The sequence below is a fragment of the Scleropages formosus genome, chromosome 16 (assembly GCF_900964775.1).
Source record: "Scleropages formosus chromosome 16, fSclFor1.1, whole genome shotgun sequence".
Classification (NCBI taxonomy): domain Eukaryota; kingdom Metazoa; phylum Chordata; class Actinopteri; order Osteoglossiformes; family Osteoglossidae; genus Scleropages; species Scleropages formosus.
In genome coordinates, this window is record NC_041821.1 from 24,510,298 (window position 1) to 24,529,806 (window position 19,509).

The window sequence follows — 19,509 nt, forward strand, 5'->3', positions numbered from 1 at the left end:
TGAGTGCTATGTTTGATACTGTTGACTGTAGTATCTTACTCAGCAAACGAATCCCATGTTGGACTAAGGGGCACTGTTCTGAAGTAGTTCCATTTGTATTTATCTAACCGCACCTCCATATGTAAAGGCGCAATGTTGTATGAACCCAATAAAACAACTTTATCCGTGCAAAAATGACAGGAACGGAAATCTTGAGGCATTCATTCCCAACAAAAGGGCACAGTCATATGTTCACAGTGTCAGAGAACATTTCATGTGCAAATCCGTCTAATCAGCCATCTGCGCACGCACAACGCCCCAGTTTAACTAGATGGTCCTCATCGACAACAATGGACAAACAAACAACATCTAACCGTAAACTGTTTATACTAAAATCTGATGACTGCATCACTTTGATCTTGTCTATGATTGAATATGGTGTGCCTCAGGGCTCTGTGTTGGGTCCATTATTATTCTCACTCAGAATGTTACCAGTAGGTGATATTATTCATAAGCATTATGTATGTTTACATTTATATTTATTTATTTAGCAAACACCTTTCTCCAAAGCGACTTCTAATTAACTCTATGTAGTGTTATCATCCCACACACCTTATTCACCAAGGTGACTTACACTGCTAGATACACTACTTACAATGGGTCACTCATCCATACATCAGTAAAACACACTGAGTCAAAGTCTGGAATCCTGTACTTCCTGCATTTGCACCTCCAACATGTTTTCACTCATCATGGCAGGCAGGCACCAGCTTCAGTCAGTATGGAGTGCTGGTATCATGGGTGGTCGACCTCCACAAGTTTTATCATAGGGAAACAACAAAGAAATTGTTAGTAACTGATGACTGAATGAGATTACAGAGTTTTATACAGAAAGAAAAAAAAAACACAGCAAAACTGGAAGCCAATGCAGCGATTGGTGGCATGCAGTATTAGAGTGGAATGGTACATGGGACATCAAGCTACTAGCACATAACTACAATGTTATAAATAGTTGTAAATCGATTTAAAAGTCTTCTTTTAACCTAGAATGCCCAGGAGGGGTGGGAAGCCACAGACAATTGGACCCCCTGAGGCTTTTTCTCGCTTTCCTTTCGGCTGGGAGTGTTTTGTTCTTTTCTTGCATGGCCAGTGGACTTACTGACAGCTTTGATAACTGCAAATTTATTGTTGTGATTTAATGTATAGCCAACTATGTATTTGTCTTGTGCCTTTGTTTAGCATTCTGTGTCACTGTGTGAGAAGAGCGCTCTGTAACATTTGAATTGACTTTTAGTAAGATTAAAATTTATATCGTTTCATTGTTCACATTAGTGGGGGGCGTGGTGGCGCAGTGGGTTGGACCATGGTCCTGCTCTCCGGTGGGTCTGGGGTTCGAGTCCCACTTGGGGTGCCTTGCGACGGACTGGCGTCCTGTTCTGGGTGTGTCCCCTCCCCCTCTGGCCTTACGCCCTGTGTTGCCGGGTTAGGCTCCAGTTCCCCGTGACCCTGTATGGGACAAGTGGTTCTGAAAGTGTGTGTGTGTGTGTGTGTGTGTGTGTGTGTGTGTGTGTGTTTTTGCATTAAAGAATCTTGTTATTTATCATCAGCTTTCAATAGTTCAAGACATGAGCTGTAAACACTGCGGAAGTGAGTTTAAGAGTGTCTCACACTCCTATACTATCCTTACTAATATCTACTGGCTGGGCACTTAGTTGTGTTTGCTCTGCAGAAAAGACACACACACACACATTCAGAACCACTTGTCCTATACAGGGTCACGGGGAACCAGAGCCTACCCGGCAACACAGGGCGTAAGGCCGGAGGGGGAGGGGACACACCTAGGACGGGACACCAGTCCGTCGCAAGGCACCCCAAGCGGGACTCGAATCCCAGACCGACTGGAAAGCAGGACCCGGTCCAACCCACTGCGCCACCACACCTCCCATGCAGAAAAGACAAAAATTACAAAATTTATATATTATAATTTTATATATTATAATTTTAAGTTCCTTCCTGGACTGGGGCCTTGGCATAGCGGGCGGAAGGGATTGCGTGATCTAGGGATCTCCAGAGCTATGTCGTCGGGAGCAGTAGGCTCCTGGTAGGGTCTCCCAAGGCGAACAGATCTGGAGTGAAGATCCAGACTAACATGATCTAAAAAACCCTATGGAAAAAGGAACAAATGAATGTTTACCCTGCCCGGAATAGGGTGACCGGGACCTATCCCTGGAGTCAGGCCTGGGGGTAGTGTTCCTCGGCGAGCGCCTGGTGGCTGGGCAGCCCACGTAACCCGGTCTGGGCTCACGCTGAAAAGGCAGCATGGGGGGGCATGTGGGCCCACCACCTGCAAGGTCCAACATGGGGGTCGGGTGCAATGTGTACCAGGTGGCAGGAGAGGGTGGGGTGGCGCATGGCGTCGCAGCCCCTCGCAACGAAAACTGGCTCTTGGTACGTGGAATGTTACCGCACTGGGGGGGAAGGAGCCGGAACTGGTGCAGGAGGTTGAGAGATACCAATTAGATATAGTTGGGCTCACCTCTACTCACAGTGTTGGCTCTGGAACCAAACTCTTCGATAGGGGGTGGTCCCTCTCCTACTCAGGAGTTGCAAGGGGTGAGAGGCACCGGGCGGGTGTGGGGATACTCACAAGCCCCTGGCTGGCTGCCATACAGTTGAATTTTGTCCCAGTGGACGAGAGAGTCGCCTCAATGTGACTTAGGGTTGCAGAGAGGAAAACTTTGACTGTTGTGTGTGCTTATGCACCAAACAGCAGTTCAGAGTATTTCGCCTTCTTGGAAAGGGTGGGTGGGGTTCTGGACAGGGCCCCACCTACAGACTCCATAGTCCTGCTGGGGGACTTCAACGCTCATGTTGGCAATGACTGGGAAATCTGGCGGGGGGTGATTGGGAAGAACGGCTTACCCGATCTGAACCCAAATGGTGAAATGTTATTGGACTTCTGTGCTAGCCATGGTTTGTCCATAACAAACACCATATTCGAACACAAGGATGCTCATAAGTGTACTTGGTACCAGAGTTCCTTGGGCCAAAGGTCAATAATCAACTTTGTAGTCGTTTCATCTGATTTGAGGCCACATGTTCTGGACATTCGGGTGAAGAGAGGTGCTGAGCTGTCAACCGATCACCACCTGGTGGTCAGTTGGATCAGATGGCTGGGAAAACTGATGGACAGACCCGGTAGACCCAAGTGTTCAGTGAAGGTGTGCTGGGAATCACTGTCGGAAGACCCTGTCCAGAATGATTTTAACTCGCACCTCCGGTAGAGCTTTTCCCATGTCCTGGAGGAGGTAGGGGACATGGAGTCTGAATGGACCCTGTTCAAAACCTTCACTGTGGAGGCAGCCAGGCACAGCTGTGGCCAAAAGCTTGTTGGTGCCAGCCAGGGCGGCAACCTGAGAACCCGCTGGTGGACACCAGTGGTGAGGGAACCTGTCAAGCTGAAGAAGGAGGCCTTTAGGGCCTGGTTGGCTCTAGGGACTCCAGACCCAGCAGACAAGTACCGGCAGATGAAAAAGGCAGCAGCGGCTGCAGTTGCAAAAACAAAATCCAGGGCATGGGAAGAGTTTGGAGAGGCCATGGAAAACAACTATTGATCGGCTTCAAAGAGGCTCTGGAGAACCATCCGGCAGCTCAGAAAGGGTCAGAGGAATTTCGCTCAGGCAGTGTTCAGCAGGAGTGGAGAAACTCTGACCTCTGATGAGGTCATTGTCGGGAGATGGATGGAGCACTGTGAAGAACTCTTAAGCCCAAGTGATATGTCTACTTTACAGGAGTCAGGGCCTGAAGCTCAAAGAGGCTCTGGAGAACCATCAAGTGGCACAGGAGGGGGTTGAAGGAGCTTCGCCCAAGCTGTGCTCAGCAAGAGTGGAGAAACTCTGTCCTCTAAGGAGGACATTGAGGAACTCTTAAACCCGAAACATATGCTTCCCTTACAGGAGTCAGGGCCAGAGGCTTCCGGGGTATCAGAGTCTATTTCCCTGGTGGAAGTCACTAAGGTATTTGGAAAGCTCCACAGTGACAAAGCACCCGGGGTGGATGAGATTCGCCCGGCGCTGCTTAAGGCCCTGGATGTTGTAGGGCTGTCGTGGCTGACACCCCTCTGCAATGTTGCATGGACCTCGATGCCTTTTGATTGGCAAACTGGGGTGGTGGTCCCTATTTTGCCAGGGTGCTGGAAAGGAGCCTCTGGCCGATAGCTGAACCTCGGATTGAAGAAGAACAATGCGGATTCCGTCCTAGCCGTGGAACAGTGGACCAGCTTTTTACCCTCTCATAGGTAACTGAGGAGGCATGGGAGTTTGCTAATCCAGTCTACATGTGTTTTGTGGACTTCGAGAAGGCCTATGACCATGTGCCCTGAGAAATTTTGTGGGAGGTGCTTAGGGAGTACGGGGTGCCGGGGCCACTACTGCGGGTTATTCGGTCTCTGTACACATGGAGCGAGAGCTGTATCCGCATACTCGGCATTAACTCAAGCCCGTTCAATGTGGGTGTTACACACCGCCAAGGTTGTGCCTTGTCTCCACTCCTGTTTGTGGTTTTCAAGGTTTTCAAGGCTATCAAGGTGCAGTCGATGTCAGGGTGCATTTTATGTGGGAGTCGGAAGGTGATGTCTCTGCTTTTTGTGGATGATGTTGTCCTTTTGGCACCGTCATATGGTTGCCTCCAACATGGACTGGAACGATTTGTAGCAGAGTGTGAAGCGGTTGGGATGAGGATCAGCACCTCCAAATCTGACTCCATGGTTCTCTCACTGAAAAGGATGGCATGCCCCCTCCAGGTAAGGGGAGACAACTTGCCCCAGGTGGAGGAGTTTAAGTAGCTTGGGGTCTCGTTCACGAGTTTAGTGGAGAAGGGATCGTAGGATCGGCCACAGACTGGGAGCAGCGGCAGCAGTAATGCGGTCACTGTACCGGAGTGTAGTGGTGAAGGGGGAGTTGAGTCATAAGGCAAAGCTCAGCTACGTCCCTACCCTCACCTATGGTCATGAACTCTGGGTAATGACCAAAAGAATAAGATCGTGGATAAAAGCGGCTGAAGTGAGTTTTCTCTGTAGGGTGCTTGGACTCACTCTCCGTGACAGGGGGGGAAATTCAGACACCCAGGAGCAACTCACGGTAGAGAGTACTCCTCCACATTGAGAGGGGCCAGTTGAGGTGGTTCGGGCATCTGATAAGGATGCTTACTGGTTGCCTCCCTTTGGAGGTATACCAGGCACGGCCAACTGGGACGAGGCCCTGAGGTTGGCCCAGGACCTGCTGGAGGGATTACATCTCACAGTTGGCCTGGGAACGGCTGGGGATCCCCCAGGCTGAGCTGGAGGAAGTCGCTGGGGACAGGGGTGGCTGGGCCTCTCTGCTCTCCCTGCTGTCACCGCGACCGTATTAGGACAAGTGGGATGGAAGATGGATGGATAGATGGATAATTTTAGGTATCATGATGAGGCTCAGTTTGTGTGGAGCTTGCACGTTTTCCTAATGTTTGTGTGCATTTTTTCTGGGTGCTCAGGTTTCCTCCCACAGTCCAAAGATGTGTGATTTGGTCCAGTCTGGCTCTAAATTGCCCACTGTGTGTGTGTGTGTGTGTGTGTGTGTGTGTGTGTGTGTGTGTGTGTGTGTGAATGAGTGTGTGATTGCCCTGTGATGGGTTATTGCCCCATCTGGGGTGTCCCCTCCCTCATTCCCTACTCTTCCTGGATAGGCACCTCATCCCCGCATTATGAAAAATACTTATCAGTTGTGGACAAACCAATCAATCAAAATATGTATTCATACATTTTTTGATAGTTTTGACTTTTAACCTGAAATTTAGATGTTATATAAATAGCTGTTAGCATTTTACCATGCTGTGCTTTAGTATTACGGAAGGAAATTGCTGCTTTGAATGTGAGGCTTTCAGAACATTGTGCTTCATTTTTTACCATTCCATACTAAATCATACTCATCTTTTCAGCAGCTTCAGTATGGTTTTTACTCTGTCATAATTAATTTTAGTTTTTAATGTTTTCTAGCTTCCTGAAACCACATTTTTACTTTAGTGTGCTAGGAACCCTCCACAGAGCTGCTGGGTCCTTTGTGAGGTCTAGCAGTTGCCACTCTTTTGCCTTTGTGGACACTTGGGAGTGGAGCTATTTTATTATATAGGACAAATTATAGGTTTTTAGTTTGAAATGAACAGAAGTGTAAAATGGGGGCATGTGGATGACTGCAAATGAAAATTATATGTAATTATGTTTAGATTATGACATGTCAAAGAAACCACTCAGTCTACATGTATCTGAATACTGAAAGTGGGGATTTTTTTTTCTTTTTTACATTTTTAATGAACTATATTTTTAATGGGCAGGTGGCGATGGTTCTTGTAAGTTGTATGGTGGTGTGGCAACGTTGAGGCACATTTTGTCAGGGTGTAAGGTAAGTTTGGGGCAGGGGCGCTATACGTGGCGTCGTAATCAGGTTCTTAGATGTTTAGCAGGTGTGATTGAGAGTAAGTGGCGGGTTGTTAATTCTCTGCCTGTTGGCAGGTTAGCTGGAGCAATTGGCTTTGTGCGGGCAGGAAAGAGTAGCACTACACAAGGGCAGACGTGCCCTGTTAGGTGGGGTAACGCACGGGACTGGAAGCTGTTGGCTGACGTGGGCAAGCAGCTCCAGGTTCCGCAGGTCATTGCTGTTACTTCACTGTGGCCGGACATGGTGTTATATTCGGAGGGTGAGCGTACGGTGTACTTTGTAGAGTTAACATTGCCGTTCGAGGATGCTATTGGGGAGGCATTAGAGCGGAAACTGTTAAAGTATGCTGAGCTGGTGGCAGAGGCAAGGGACTGTGGTTGGCAGGCTCATGTGAGGCCAGTAGAGTTTGGTGTTAGAGGGTTTGTGGCCAAATCAACTACAGCATTGTTGGGAGAGTTTGATGTTAAAGGCTGCAGCAAAGGAGCTGTCTGAGGTAGCTGAGAAGGCAAGTCAATGGTTGTGGTTGAAAAGAGAGCAGGGTAGTTGGGGTTGCAGGCTGGAGGGAGGTGTGTGATTGTGGAAAATTAGTGGCAGGTGGTGAGTAATGGGAGGCAGCTGGTGATAATTAAGGAAGTGTGGCCTTAAGTAGGATAGTTTAAATTTGTGGAGTGGCTCAGCTGCAGTAGATTTGGTGGCAAGGTTAGAAGGTAGGTATAGCGCTGTGGTTAAATGATTAAGGTTGCAGTACTTGTTGAGGGTGAAGGGTATCGAAGATGTGTGTGGAGAGGGGTGTGTCTGGGAGGCCGGATTGCACTGTTGAGCCTTCCAGAGGTGTTGTAGGCCTAATTCAATGAAACACTGATGAAGGGAGGTGCCCACTTGATAACCTCAATGGAATACTCAAGTTGGTGCCCAGCTGGTGTGGCTTGCTGGTGTGGTTGGTGAGTTAGGCTTGGTCTGATTTGGCTTTGTTTGAGTTGGCTTGGGTTAGACTTGGTTTGTTGGTTTGGTATTTCTGGTGGATGTGGTTTGATAGTTGGTGGTTAGGTTTGGTTTGTTGGCTTGGTTTTGCTGGTGATATGGGTGGATGGTTCTGAGTTGATGTGTTAGACCTGGTCTGTATGGTTTGTTGGTTAGTTTTTGTGTTGGTGGGAGTAGGCTTGGTTGGTTTCTGTTGGTGGCTGGGTATTGTTAATGGGTTGGCTGGATGGCTGGCTTGTTGGGTTAGGCTTGCTTTAGGTGTTTTGGTGGTGGGTGTGGCTTGGTGTTTTGTAGTCAGTTAGGCTTGGTTTGGTTATTTGTTTGTGTGTTAAATCTAGTTTAGTGGTTTGGATGTTGTTGGTGGGATTAGTTTCGGTTTGGTGGGTGTGTTAGTTCAGTTGGTTTCAGGGCATGAAGATGTATGGTGGCCATACTTGGTGTTCTTTGTGGTTTTAGGGTGGTGGGCGGACTGGGTCCTTGTGTGCAGCCGTTGAAAATTGCGCATAGGGTATAACATCTTTTCCTGTGTATTGTGAATGTTAGACTTTATTGCATTGTTTTTAATACTTTGGATTTTTTAAAAAAACATTTTGCTTCAACTGAGCCAAATATTTATATTATTATGAAGCATTATAGTGTATTAATTAGTCTATATTCATTCAGGCTAGCCGGGCATATTCTACGAATGCAACAACATCACATTCCCCAGGTGGCAATACACTGGTGCCCCCTGGGGGCCAGGTGTGGCCAGGGCTGTCCCTGCACCACCTGGCGGCGAACCTTCATCAACGATCTTAAGTTCGCTGGCGTATCCTGGAACGAAGCTGAAGCGCTGGCAGAGGACCGGCAGCGGTGGAGAGACCTTGTCGCCTGATGTGCCCAACAGCACGGGGGGATCTAAGACTAAGATTCATTATAAGATTATTGTAGAGTATAAACTGTAGGATTTAATTAAGCTTTGGTTACTCAAACTTTTTTAAACAAAGGTCTGTGTCCACCCGTTGAAACTGATAAACTAAGGAACTATGATCTTTAAATCTGTTTTGATAAAAGGCTATGCTAAACAAATTATGGTAAAGAATCTCAGATTATGCCTCTTGCTTAAAGGGAATATGTTAAAAAGAGAACCCATTGAAAAAATATTTCAATCTGATTCATTATTACCATGCCATTTAACTATTTAGCTTCTCTCAGATACAATGGCAGAAATTATACCAAGTTTTTTTTATAGCTACATTTAGATTTATTTATTTAGCAGATGCTTTTCTAGAAAAGCGAAGTACATCTCAGAGAAAATACAATTTGTGCATTACATAAGCAGAAAGAAGCATAATTGCAGACATGTGATTCTTAGGTGGACCTAGTGTGTTACCTTCCACTTTATGCACCCGTGTTCATCGTACGAGCAGGTGCACAAAACTCTGGATAGACGAATCCTGATCACCTTCCTAGATTTTTTTTTTCTTTTTTTTTTTTTTTCCTTTCTAAAGGTACAGAAACATTTACATACAATACAGGAGTAGTGGCTGTGTAAAGGCTTATCAGGGCATGATCATATAATTACAGAACATTTATAGCTACATGAAAATACAGTTCTCAGACCCTTCTTGAATGTAGACAAAGTTTCAGCTTTTCTGATTGAGAGGGGGAGGGTATTCCACTACAATGGAGCCAGAACTGAGAACCTCCGAGCTTTACCTTTCCTACTCCAGACGGGATGTCACCATGGCCTGGACAAGTACTTGGACTGAGTTAGTTGTGAGGTAAACTCAGTTTTTGTGGCTATTACCCTAATTTACATTTATATTTATACATGTACCAGACGCTTTTTTTCCAAAGCGACATACATCTGACGAAAATACGAGTGAATTACATCAACAGAAGAGATTTGGATGCAGATATGTTTCAAAAGTACAATTAATTTGTAATATTCCACCATAAAGTATACATCATACGAGTAGTTACACAAAGGTTTAGCCATTATTCTGCAATTCTAAACACAGAATTATTAACCATTTACATCACCCAAGTTGCTGCCTAAAGGTTTATCCATTATTCAATAATTTCTAATCACAAAATTATTAAACACATGTTTATCATACTCATGCTCTAATGATGCAATAACATTGTGGACACAATGTGTTCAGATACTTTTCTCCCACAATGGTCTGTTACTGTCATTATAAATGAATGCTCCTTACTGTCACTTGTAGAATATTCCTGTGGGTCCAGGATTCCTGACTCCTGAAGAGAGCGGATGCAGGAGTCCACCAGCTCAAGGCCAGTGGTCAATTCATCCTCGATGTCCTTCTGTCCATCTGCCAACACAGTGGGAATCAGAAGGGTCCAGGATTAGGAAAGAATCTTAAGCCGAGGCCCCTGCCAACACCTCCCCACCCTCTCCGTGCTGCCAAGGTACCAAGAGACAAGGTCTTTACACAAGAGGCTTCAGGATGAGATATTAACCCCGATGAAGTATGAACACACAGGCAGCACCAGGGGAGAAAATGACTCACAGAAACCCAAGACATGCTGTTCAGGTTCACCCATAGTGTGAGTGACAGAGAGAGTGTGTTCAACTGATGCATGGATGAGTGACCCATTGTAAGTAGTGTATCTACAGTGTAAGTCACCTTGGTGAAAAAGATGTGTGGGCTGATAACACTACACAGAGTTAATTGGAAGTCACTTTGGAGAAAACCATCTGCTAAATAAATAAATCTAAATGTAAGAAACACCTAAGGTCTTGACAAGGTCAGGATATGTTTCTCAGGCATTTCCCCCTAGATGGTTATAGAACATCTGCTCCACCAGCTGAAGTTTGCCCCAGTATTTCTCTTACAGATAATCAGTCTACGGAAGGCATATTTCTCCTGTAAAGTACCATCGGATGAGCCAGCACTCTAGCTCTCTGTTTTCAGTCTGACATTTGAGGAGGGAGGGTCTCCTCATGCCATCTTCTGACATTGCATGGTCAATCTGTCTTCACACAGCCATATTGCAAGCCCCAACTGAAGGGGGTGGCTGTTGGGATAGAACCATTCTCTCCTCTCCAGACACACAGTATCCTGCCACTCTTAGAATAGCAAAATATGAATTAAAACTAATTTTCAACTTTTGCAAAAAGTCTTATTTGTTTGGCTTCATAACGTTAAATAATATTTGAAGTTGCTAACTGACAGATGGAGTGGCCGAAGACATGCTCTGATCGGACACCTGACACACCTTAAAAACATGCTTTCCCATATATCTCTCACACACTCACACACACACACAGTGGCTGAAAGCACTTGTCCCGAACGGGGTTGCGGCAAACCACAGCCTAACCCAGCAACAGAGGGCACAAGGCTGGAGGGGGAGGGGACACACCCAGGGCAGGACACCAATCCACTGCAAGACACCCCAAACAGGACTCCAACCATAGACCCACCAGAGAGCAGGACTTGGCCAAGCCCACCACGCCACCGTGCCCCCAGCCTTTCCCATATCAGTGATTTCTTATTTTAATATGGAGATTTAGGATTAAGATGTACTGTATGTGTAAGCAGAAAATGAGGACAGTCAAATATCGTTGGTCTATGTGGAAAGGGTAAGATCAGAAATCAAAACTGTAACTGTGTAATTTATGCCTCTTTTTTTTTTCCTCCAAAAATCTAGGAGCACAGAAACCACTTGCAAGTGGTTTAAAGCATCAAAGCACGTGTGACATTACATCAAAATGACAGTGTGAGCCACTCTTGTTGAACTGTTCCATGGCACATATAATATGTCTGTGCAGACTGGCTAATGAAGAAAATTTAAACATTAGTAGGAAGGTTATCATGAATCATCGGTATTTTGAGATTTACGCAGCTATTCATGTGATGAACATTGTTGTACATGGTGGAAAGAAACTAACTGCACTTAAGAATCATGTATCTGCATCTAAGTGTCTCTTTCTGCTAATTTAATGTACACATTGCATTTTCTATGATATTTATATCACTTTGGAGAAAAGCATCTGCTAAATAAATGTAAATGAAAATATGAAGGAACTAGATCATATGAAATCACTGTAAATATAACACACCTGGACATGCATTCATAAACAGATTTAAGCAAGCACGGGTATACCTTTATTATTCCAGCGAAACTGGTCATCTGCTGAACTGTAAGGTAGAAAAGAGAAAAAGTAGTATTATTAGAAATGGCATTATATACCTTCCTGGGAACACTGACGACCCCTCTCATCACTAACCACCCCATTATAGTAATTATAGAATAATTATGCATGATTAAAGGGTGTGATGCATTCGGTAATATGCATATAGTTAATTTTAGATTATATACAAAAAACTGCAGTTTTTGGGCACAAATTTTCAGGATTATTATTTCAGTATTGCTAAAATGTGTATTTTAATTTCAAGCACTTGAATCATAAATATATTTGCTAAGAGACCAGAAAAGTATTTGGGTTAGCTGGAAAGATTTTAATGCTACCCCAGTTTCAACTTAGAAAGGTATTGTTCTCACTGGATGTATTGGGTGAATTAGAAAGTGTTGTCACACTGGTGCTGTTTTACATGCACTCAAAAGTATCAATATGAAATATGTTGCATTTGAGGCACAAAGGAAAGAAATAATTACCACAGATTAATTGGGGGGGGTCTGGTGGATATTGGAAATTTGCTCTTGGTGATCAATGTCTGAGTAAATACCTAGTTTGTATACGGAAGGCAATTAGCACCACATGGTGGTTGCGGAGTGTGCTGCAGAGTGGGCAGGGCTGCATCGGGGAAAACTGATCGCTCGTTCACCTCTGCCACTTGCTGACCCCCATGGATAATTGGCCCTCTGTCTACCACTGGCGTTAAATCCTGCGCGAGCAGTGGTGAGAAGGGAAACAGCACATATTTACAACTTATAGCTCTTTTCAAGGACAGAGTAGAGGGCAGTGGCAAACGAGCAAGAGACGACCTTCTAGAAGCACGTTCATCATAGTTTTGCCCTCACAGCTAGACATGTACAAGGTTAAAGAGGAGACATGGAGATACGCTTTAATAGTGCGCTTTGCTTGGATTATAAATGAAGGCAACTGCAAGAGAGAGAGCCACAAATAATAGCGCTCTTGTCCGCACTCTACACACTGATGCACAAGTGGATTCCCACGTGCCCATACGACCAACGCAGTTAAGATTCTTCTCCAATTAGATACAATAGCTGGCTTATAGTATGTATGAGCAATGTCATGTTATTGGAATGCATTCTAATTTCTTACCAAGAAAGAAAGCTCTACTGCAAGTACACTGGAGTGGACACTGGAAAATACAATGCAGTTTTTTTGCATGGGGGATTATCTCTTGGTTTTGCATGCAGAAACAACACAGAGCAATTTCAAGCAGTGATGGGTGTGAGGGGCATGGTGGGCAGCAGGTTTGGCCTGTGCCCGCTCTTTGGTGGGTCTGGGGTTTGAGTCCTGCTTGGGGTGTCTTGTGACGGACTGGTGTCCTGTCCTGGGTGTGTCCCCTCCAGCCTTGTGCCCTGTGTTACTAGGTTAGGCTCCGGCTCGCCATAACCCCACTTGGGACAAGCGGTTTCAGTCAGTGTGTGCGTGCACGCGGTGAGTGTGAACTCCAGAGCAGTACACAGTACAGTGGACACGTAAACCATGGGAATAATGGAACTCAATATCAATCTCTAGTGAGATTTGGGAGTTAGCGTTTAATATATTCAGTTCAAGTAAATAGGGTGATGACACTGATTAATCAAATAAATTAGTCTCTTCCCATGAGGGGACAAGTGGTTATAGACAGAATGTGTGTCTATGTGTTTTCCTATGAGTGATGGGTTGGTTTGCACTGCTTTGTATGAATTTCCAGAATGTTACAACATTTCTGAAAAGTGCAGGCCATTATCTCCTGTTAGAAGATAAAAAGGATATCTGAATAACACAAATATCAGTGAAAATGACGCATTCCTTTACACCTTTATTCTAACTTAGCAGTTAGCACATTTGTTAGGCTCCTACTGTTAAAGCCCTTGGAAAGGAAACACCAATAAAACACATGTGATATCACTGTGCTTGTGATCACAACTTGGCTAAAAAAAGGTAGCTAATCAGAACCAGCAGGCTGCCTTGCACTCAGAGGTCCTTGATCAAGGTACATAAACTGAACTACACCACTAAAAATTACCCAGCTACATAAATGGGTAAATTATGGCAAGAAGCTTGACATTGTAGGTTGCTTTGGAGAAACTGGAAAGATGTTGCAGTGAATGAAACTTTGGTACATATTCCTGTATGCAGGAAACCCAGGCATCTTTTGTTGCTATCATCAGAAAACCATTGATACCACTGGCCTTGTGCAGATTAATGTTTCTCAGTGTTATTCTGTGTCTCTGGTGTACATGCAGGTTATCAACACATATCACGAATTTGACTGAATCAATAAATATCTAATTAAAGTATGTAGGTAGCTAGCTATGAAAAACTGGTTTGTATGCTTTGCTGCTATGGTGTGGTGTGAAAAATTGTTTGTTCAAGTGTGCTGTGAAAATATGTTCAAGTAGTTAGTATTTTCAAGTGATTAATATGTTCTACACACAAACTGTCTGAAACCACTTGTCCCGCATGGGGTTGCGGCAAACCGGAACCTAACCCAGCAACACAGGGCGCAAGGCTGGAGGGGGAGGGAACAAACCCAGGACGGGATGCCAGTCCATTGCAAGGCACCCCAAGCAAGACTTGAACCGCAGACCCACCAGAGAGAGGGACCCGGCCAAGCCTGCTGCACCATTGCACCCCCGATAGTAATATGTTCTAGTGTGATGTAAAAGTTAAGATGCGCAGAAAGTGTTTGCTGTCTGTTATAACGCAGTAGAAAAATATTTATAGGGAAACGAAAGGCAAAGAAAGTTTCTGTCTGCTATCAGACACACTTTTATTCGGAGTAATCACCTTTTTGGGGGCGCGGTGGTGCAGTGGGTTGGACCGGGTCCTGCTCTCCAGTGGGTCTGGGGTTCGAGTCCCGCTTGGGGTGCCTTGCGATGGACTGGCGTCCCGTCCTGGGTGTGTCCCCTCCCCCTCCGGCCTTACGCCCTGTGTTGCCGGGTAGGCTCTGGTTCTCCGCGACCCCACATGGGACAAGCGGTTCAGAAAATGTGTGTGTAATCACCTTTTTGCATCGGACGCAAGGGAAGTTTCGAAAGCATTGCCACACCTTATGATGACCTATGTATGAGCTTGCAAATAAAAGAACGCAACACAAACTGATCAGGGAGACATCCAGCTGTCCATAGCTCTCCCAATGGCCCTTGTTGTCATGAAAAGTCTCTCTGAGTGTTTTGTGTGGATCTCCTGCGGCTGCTTGGTTCCAGAAAAAGAAATGAAATGTCTTTCACAGTGCCAAAATAATATTTCTGGGGCCTTGGCGATGGAGATGCCAGACAGTCAACCTGTAGAATTTCAGCTCTGTGTTGTATGCCATGTAAGGTCATGTGGAGACTTGAAATTTCCAGTGTTTGATTAAATCATACAGATGCAAATTGTGTGCTTAAAGCAAAATGGCTGCTTAAGTAATGTATGCAGCTTTTTTTTTATGTATTTCTGGACTCCCACCCATAAATCATAAAACAGAACCAAGTTATTCCATTTCCTTTGACTCTGTGAGTTTTCTCTAGAAACCCGTGTTTACCCTAAATTATTATACTTTAACAAGTTTCCTCATCTACAAAACTAATGTGTTCCTGAAATTTAAAATCTAAAATATCTATGAATGTACTAATTGAAGAACCCTTCAATAAAATTCAGCAAACACACCTACAGCCTGCCAGCAGCTGAGTTAAATGTTCCTGAGTTACAGAGATGATTTCAACATCTGAAAGACATGGGACAGACACCCTGCCATTATTAAAAAAAAAAATTAGTCTAAACTAGAAATTGATAACCTATGCTAAAAAGCACAAACAAAATAATATTTTTTTCTCTTCCTAAACTGCAAAAGAATTTCTATAAAGAAAATGAGGAAAATATTTGTGCATCTGTTTCTGGTTTTAATTCTACATAAAATAAGAGCTGGGAGATGGAAAATAGGGTGCTGTTCAGCGAGGTTAGTACCAGTACTACTTGAGCTCCCCTTACCGGGGTGTGAAGTCTGTAAGCTTGAGACAAGATGCATAGAGGTTCGCTAGCTCCCAGGCATGACAAGGGACCCCGCTGAGCACTGAAGGATGTCACTGAGCATGTTTGTCCGACACCATGGCAACTGCCTCCTTAAATCCTTTCCCTTTGTACCATCCTCTGCACCCAAAACAATGTGCTCATTATGCACCGCACTCCTGCTTCCTCTGCCTTTTGAAACCCAGACAGGAAAGGCGAAGAGCCCGCTCAGCCCGGTCGGATGTCTGCACATCTCCCATGTTCCTCTGGACTGCATCCAGCTGCACTCGGCTTTTACCTCTTTGAGAAGAACCCTGCAGTAAAACTAGCAAGGACTACTACAAGGGGCCAAGCTATATGGGATCACACTATGGCAGTATGTGCCCCATCACTCTCAATGCATGTGACACATACCCTCAGGCCACAGGATGCATCCTACAGTGTAGTTATGTCATTGTCGGCATCTTTTTATTCCCTTTCCTAACAGTGATGGCCCCAAAAAAACTCCCATCCTACTGGACTTGCTCTTTCCCATCTTCAGGCTGATTAAAATTCACCACCACACAGGTGTATAAAGAAAGAAGAGAAAACAACAGCACTGTCTCGTCCCACAAAGTTGCCTTCTTGGTGTGCTAGAGTAACATACCCTGTCAATCAGAGGAGCGTTGTGGTAAATAGGCACTGAGCACACTGGGGCTGATGAGCAGTTTAAAAATGCACATTCTAGTGGACAGAAACATTTATAAATTTAGCAGGTGCTTTTCTATAAAGTGATGGACAATGATTGCTAACTCGTATTTAGCTGATACCTTTATCCAAGGTGATTGCAGTGTTAGATACAGTAAACTGCCTAAGGTCATTCATACATTTATATAGCAGAAGAACGTGACATACACACACAGACATGCACTGTGGGGTACCAACACTACTGCTGCCTTTTGTACGTACACTATCAGCAAAGATAAATAATGAACAATAATGGACACAGTTATTGCAACTGAACAAATTCTTGTTCTTGTACTGGTTCCAACAGTATACACTCACCAGCCACTTTATTAGGTACACCTTGCTAGTACCGGGTTGGACCCCCGTTTGCCTTCAGAACTGCCTTAATTCTTCGTGGCATAGATTCAACAAGGTGCTGGAAACATTCCTCAGAGATTTTGATCCATATTGACATGATAGCATCACGCAGTTGCTGCGGATTTGTCGGCTGCACATCCATGATGTGAATCTCCCGTTTCACCACATCCCAAAGGTGCTCTATTGGATTGAGATCTGGTGACTGTGGAGGCCATTTGAGTATAGTATACTCATTGTCATGTTCAAGAAACCAGTTTGAGATGATTTGAGCTTGGAGTGTTATCCTACTGGAAGTAGCCATCAGAAGATGGGTACACTGTGGTCATAAAGTGATGGACATGGTCAGCAACAATACTCAGGTAGGCTGTGGCATTTACACAATGCTCAGTTGGTACTAAGGGGCACAAAGTGTGCCAAGAAAATATTACCCCCACCATTACACCACCACCACCTGCCTGAACCGTTGGTGGAAGGCAGGATGGATCCATGCTTTCATGTTGTTTATGCCAAATTCTGACCCTACCATCTGAATGTCGCAGCAGAAATCGAGACTCATTAGACCAGGCAACGTTTTTATAATCTTCTGTTGTCCAATTGTGGTGAGCCTGTGCGAATTGTAGCCTCAGTTTTCTGTTCTTAGCTGACAGGAGTGGCACCCAGTGTGGTCTTCTGCTGTTGTAGCCCATCTGCTTCAAGGTTCGACGTGTTGTGCATTCAGAGATGCTCTTCTGCTTACCTCGGTTGTAACAAGTGGTTATTTGAGTTACTGTTGCCTTTCTATTTATATTTTTCCTTTTTCTGACCATTCTCTGTAAACCCAGCAGATGGTTGTACGTGAAAATCCCAGTAGATCACCAGTTTCTGAAATACTCAGACCAGCCCATCTGGCACCAACAACCATGCCATGTTCAAAGTCACTTAAATCACCTTTCTTCCCCATTCTGATGCTATTTGAACTTCAGCAGATTGTCTTGACCATGTCTACATGCCTAAATGCATTGAGATGCCGCCATGTGATTGGCTGATTAGATATTTGCGTTCACAAGCAGTTGAACAGCTGTACCTAATAAAGTGGCCGCTGAGTGGAACCCCCCCCCCATATTTACGTGTAACATCTTAACTCACAGTGTATAACTACTCTATGACATTCTTATTCATTTTCCCTAACTGCTTGCCCTGGTCAGGGTCACAGTGGCTTGGCAATTTACCAATTTTTTTATTTAATTGCATGTCCTTGGACTATAGAAGGAAACAAGAGCACCAGCAGGAAAACCATGTCCACACAGAGAAAATACCCAACAACACAGACTGAGCGCTACCTGCTGCACCATCATGCCACCCTCTCCACATTATACTGTGACACAAAAAAACCCCTTTTTCATTGTCGTATTAGCTGTTTATCAGACACGGTACATAATAGCTACCCACTCTGTCACCACAACACCCATCATCATGGGCAATACAGTAGGACGAGTAGGACGTCAGTGTGACAACAAGGGGTCCCCACTGTCCAAGAGGTTGTTTGTGTCTGTACTCCTACTAGTGTAAACTTTCAGGAGACAGACCTACTGTGGAACTCAGTTCCATCCTGCCAATTTTTTTGCTTGCAGGAGCTAAAGACAAGCTGTCTCTTGTTCATTACAGTGGTATATGACACAGCTGGCCTCTAAATGAGGGATGACTTCAAGAGAGAAGGACAAAAACTCTGACAGCCACCGGCAGAATGTTCAGGTCATTGCTGAAAAGCTTGATTTATGTTTCTGTTTTACTCCCTAATATTTGATTTTTGCAGTTCAACTGGTAATATGCCCATTTTCCTTACATTTTTTTAAAATTTCAATCTAGTTTTTGTTTGAAACTCCAGCTATCCAGCCACTGTTGCCACTCACTGTAGTAATAATTCATGATCTCTTTCACACAATGTGTTACACAAATCTTGGTCTGGGTAGAAAAAAAATGTAAGACTACATTTCATGTCATGCAGTTTTTGGAAGAACTTTTTTTGTCTTCAGGCAATATTTTGAGTTGTAACATACACCAATCACACTGTAGAGGTATGGACCATATGTGAAGTTCCCTTAAAGCTCATTCTGATGGTTTAAGGCTGAATAATTAAAAAAAAAAAAATCTGTAAATGAAAAACATGGCTAGTCTTTCTCTGTTCAAAACCCATATTTTCTAGGCACAGTACAAGCTGATCCAATTAAAGCTCTAAGCCGCTCTTGTCTGCCTTTCACAAAATTATTCTTGCTTACTGCATAAATTATGAAAAAAAAAACAGGAAGCATAAAATAATGATGTTCACCAGATGGTCTTATATCTTCTCAGAATGAAGTGGGACCAAATGGTTTAAACAGACTGACAAAGTGTGACGAAGTGCTGGGATCATCAAGGTCAGCACAGAACCATTCCTCTACAGAGTTTTATTTCGTTATGGGTTTATATTCCCACTGTTAAGAGCACAAAATACACCCTAAAACTCTTTCTCCCCTTTAAAATATTCCTCATAAGAAGGGCTCCAATCCCACCATGCCTGGCTGTTAGAGATATTAATCCTGACGCTGCACCATTTTCTCCACTGATGTGATGTGATGATGTGGATCTCCAGCTGATAGCTGTAGATGAGAGCTTCAAATAAACGCAATAAATAAATGTTATCACGGAAGGCCTGTCATTAATAAGATGGTCTGTTCATTTAAAATATTTTGAATTGTTAAATGGCAATATCTGCTATGAAGTAAGTTGTGTCCAAGCACTCCCCCTACCTTTTACCTTCTATGTCTCCAAGGATTTGTTTCTGATAAGATTTTTATGAATATAAATTGGTGAATGGAGCAGAAAAATAAAAACATTCAACAA

General features: G+C 44.3%; 1 protein-coding gene across 1 annotated transcript in view; it reads right to left on the reverse strand.

Annotated features, from left to right (window-relative positions):
- LOC108933734 (catenin delta-2-like) overlaps nt 1–19,509 on the reverse strand; it is a 340,497-nt gene that overhangs the window by 195,128 nt on the left and 125,860 nt on the right. Inside the window, exons 4-5 of the mRNA XM_029259061.1 lie at nt 11,544–11,578; nt 9,632–9,748 (exon numbers count right to left, since the gene is read on the reverse strand). Of these exons, the coding sequence (XP_029114894.1) occupies nt 9,632–9,748; nt 11,544–11,578 (152 nt within the window). The remainder of the gene's footprint in view (nt 1–9,631; nt 9,749–11,543; nt 11,579–19,509) is intronic.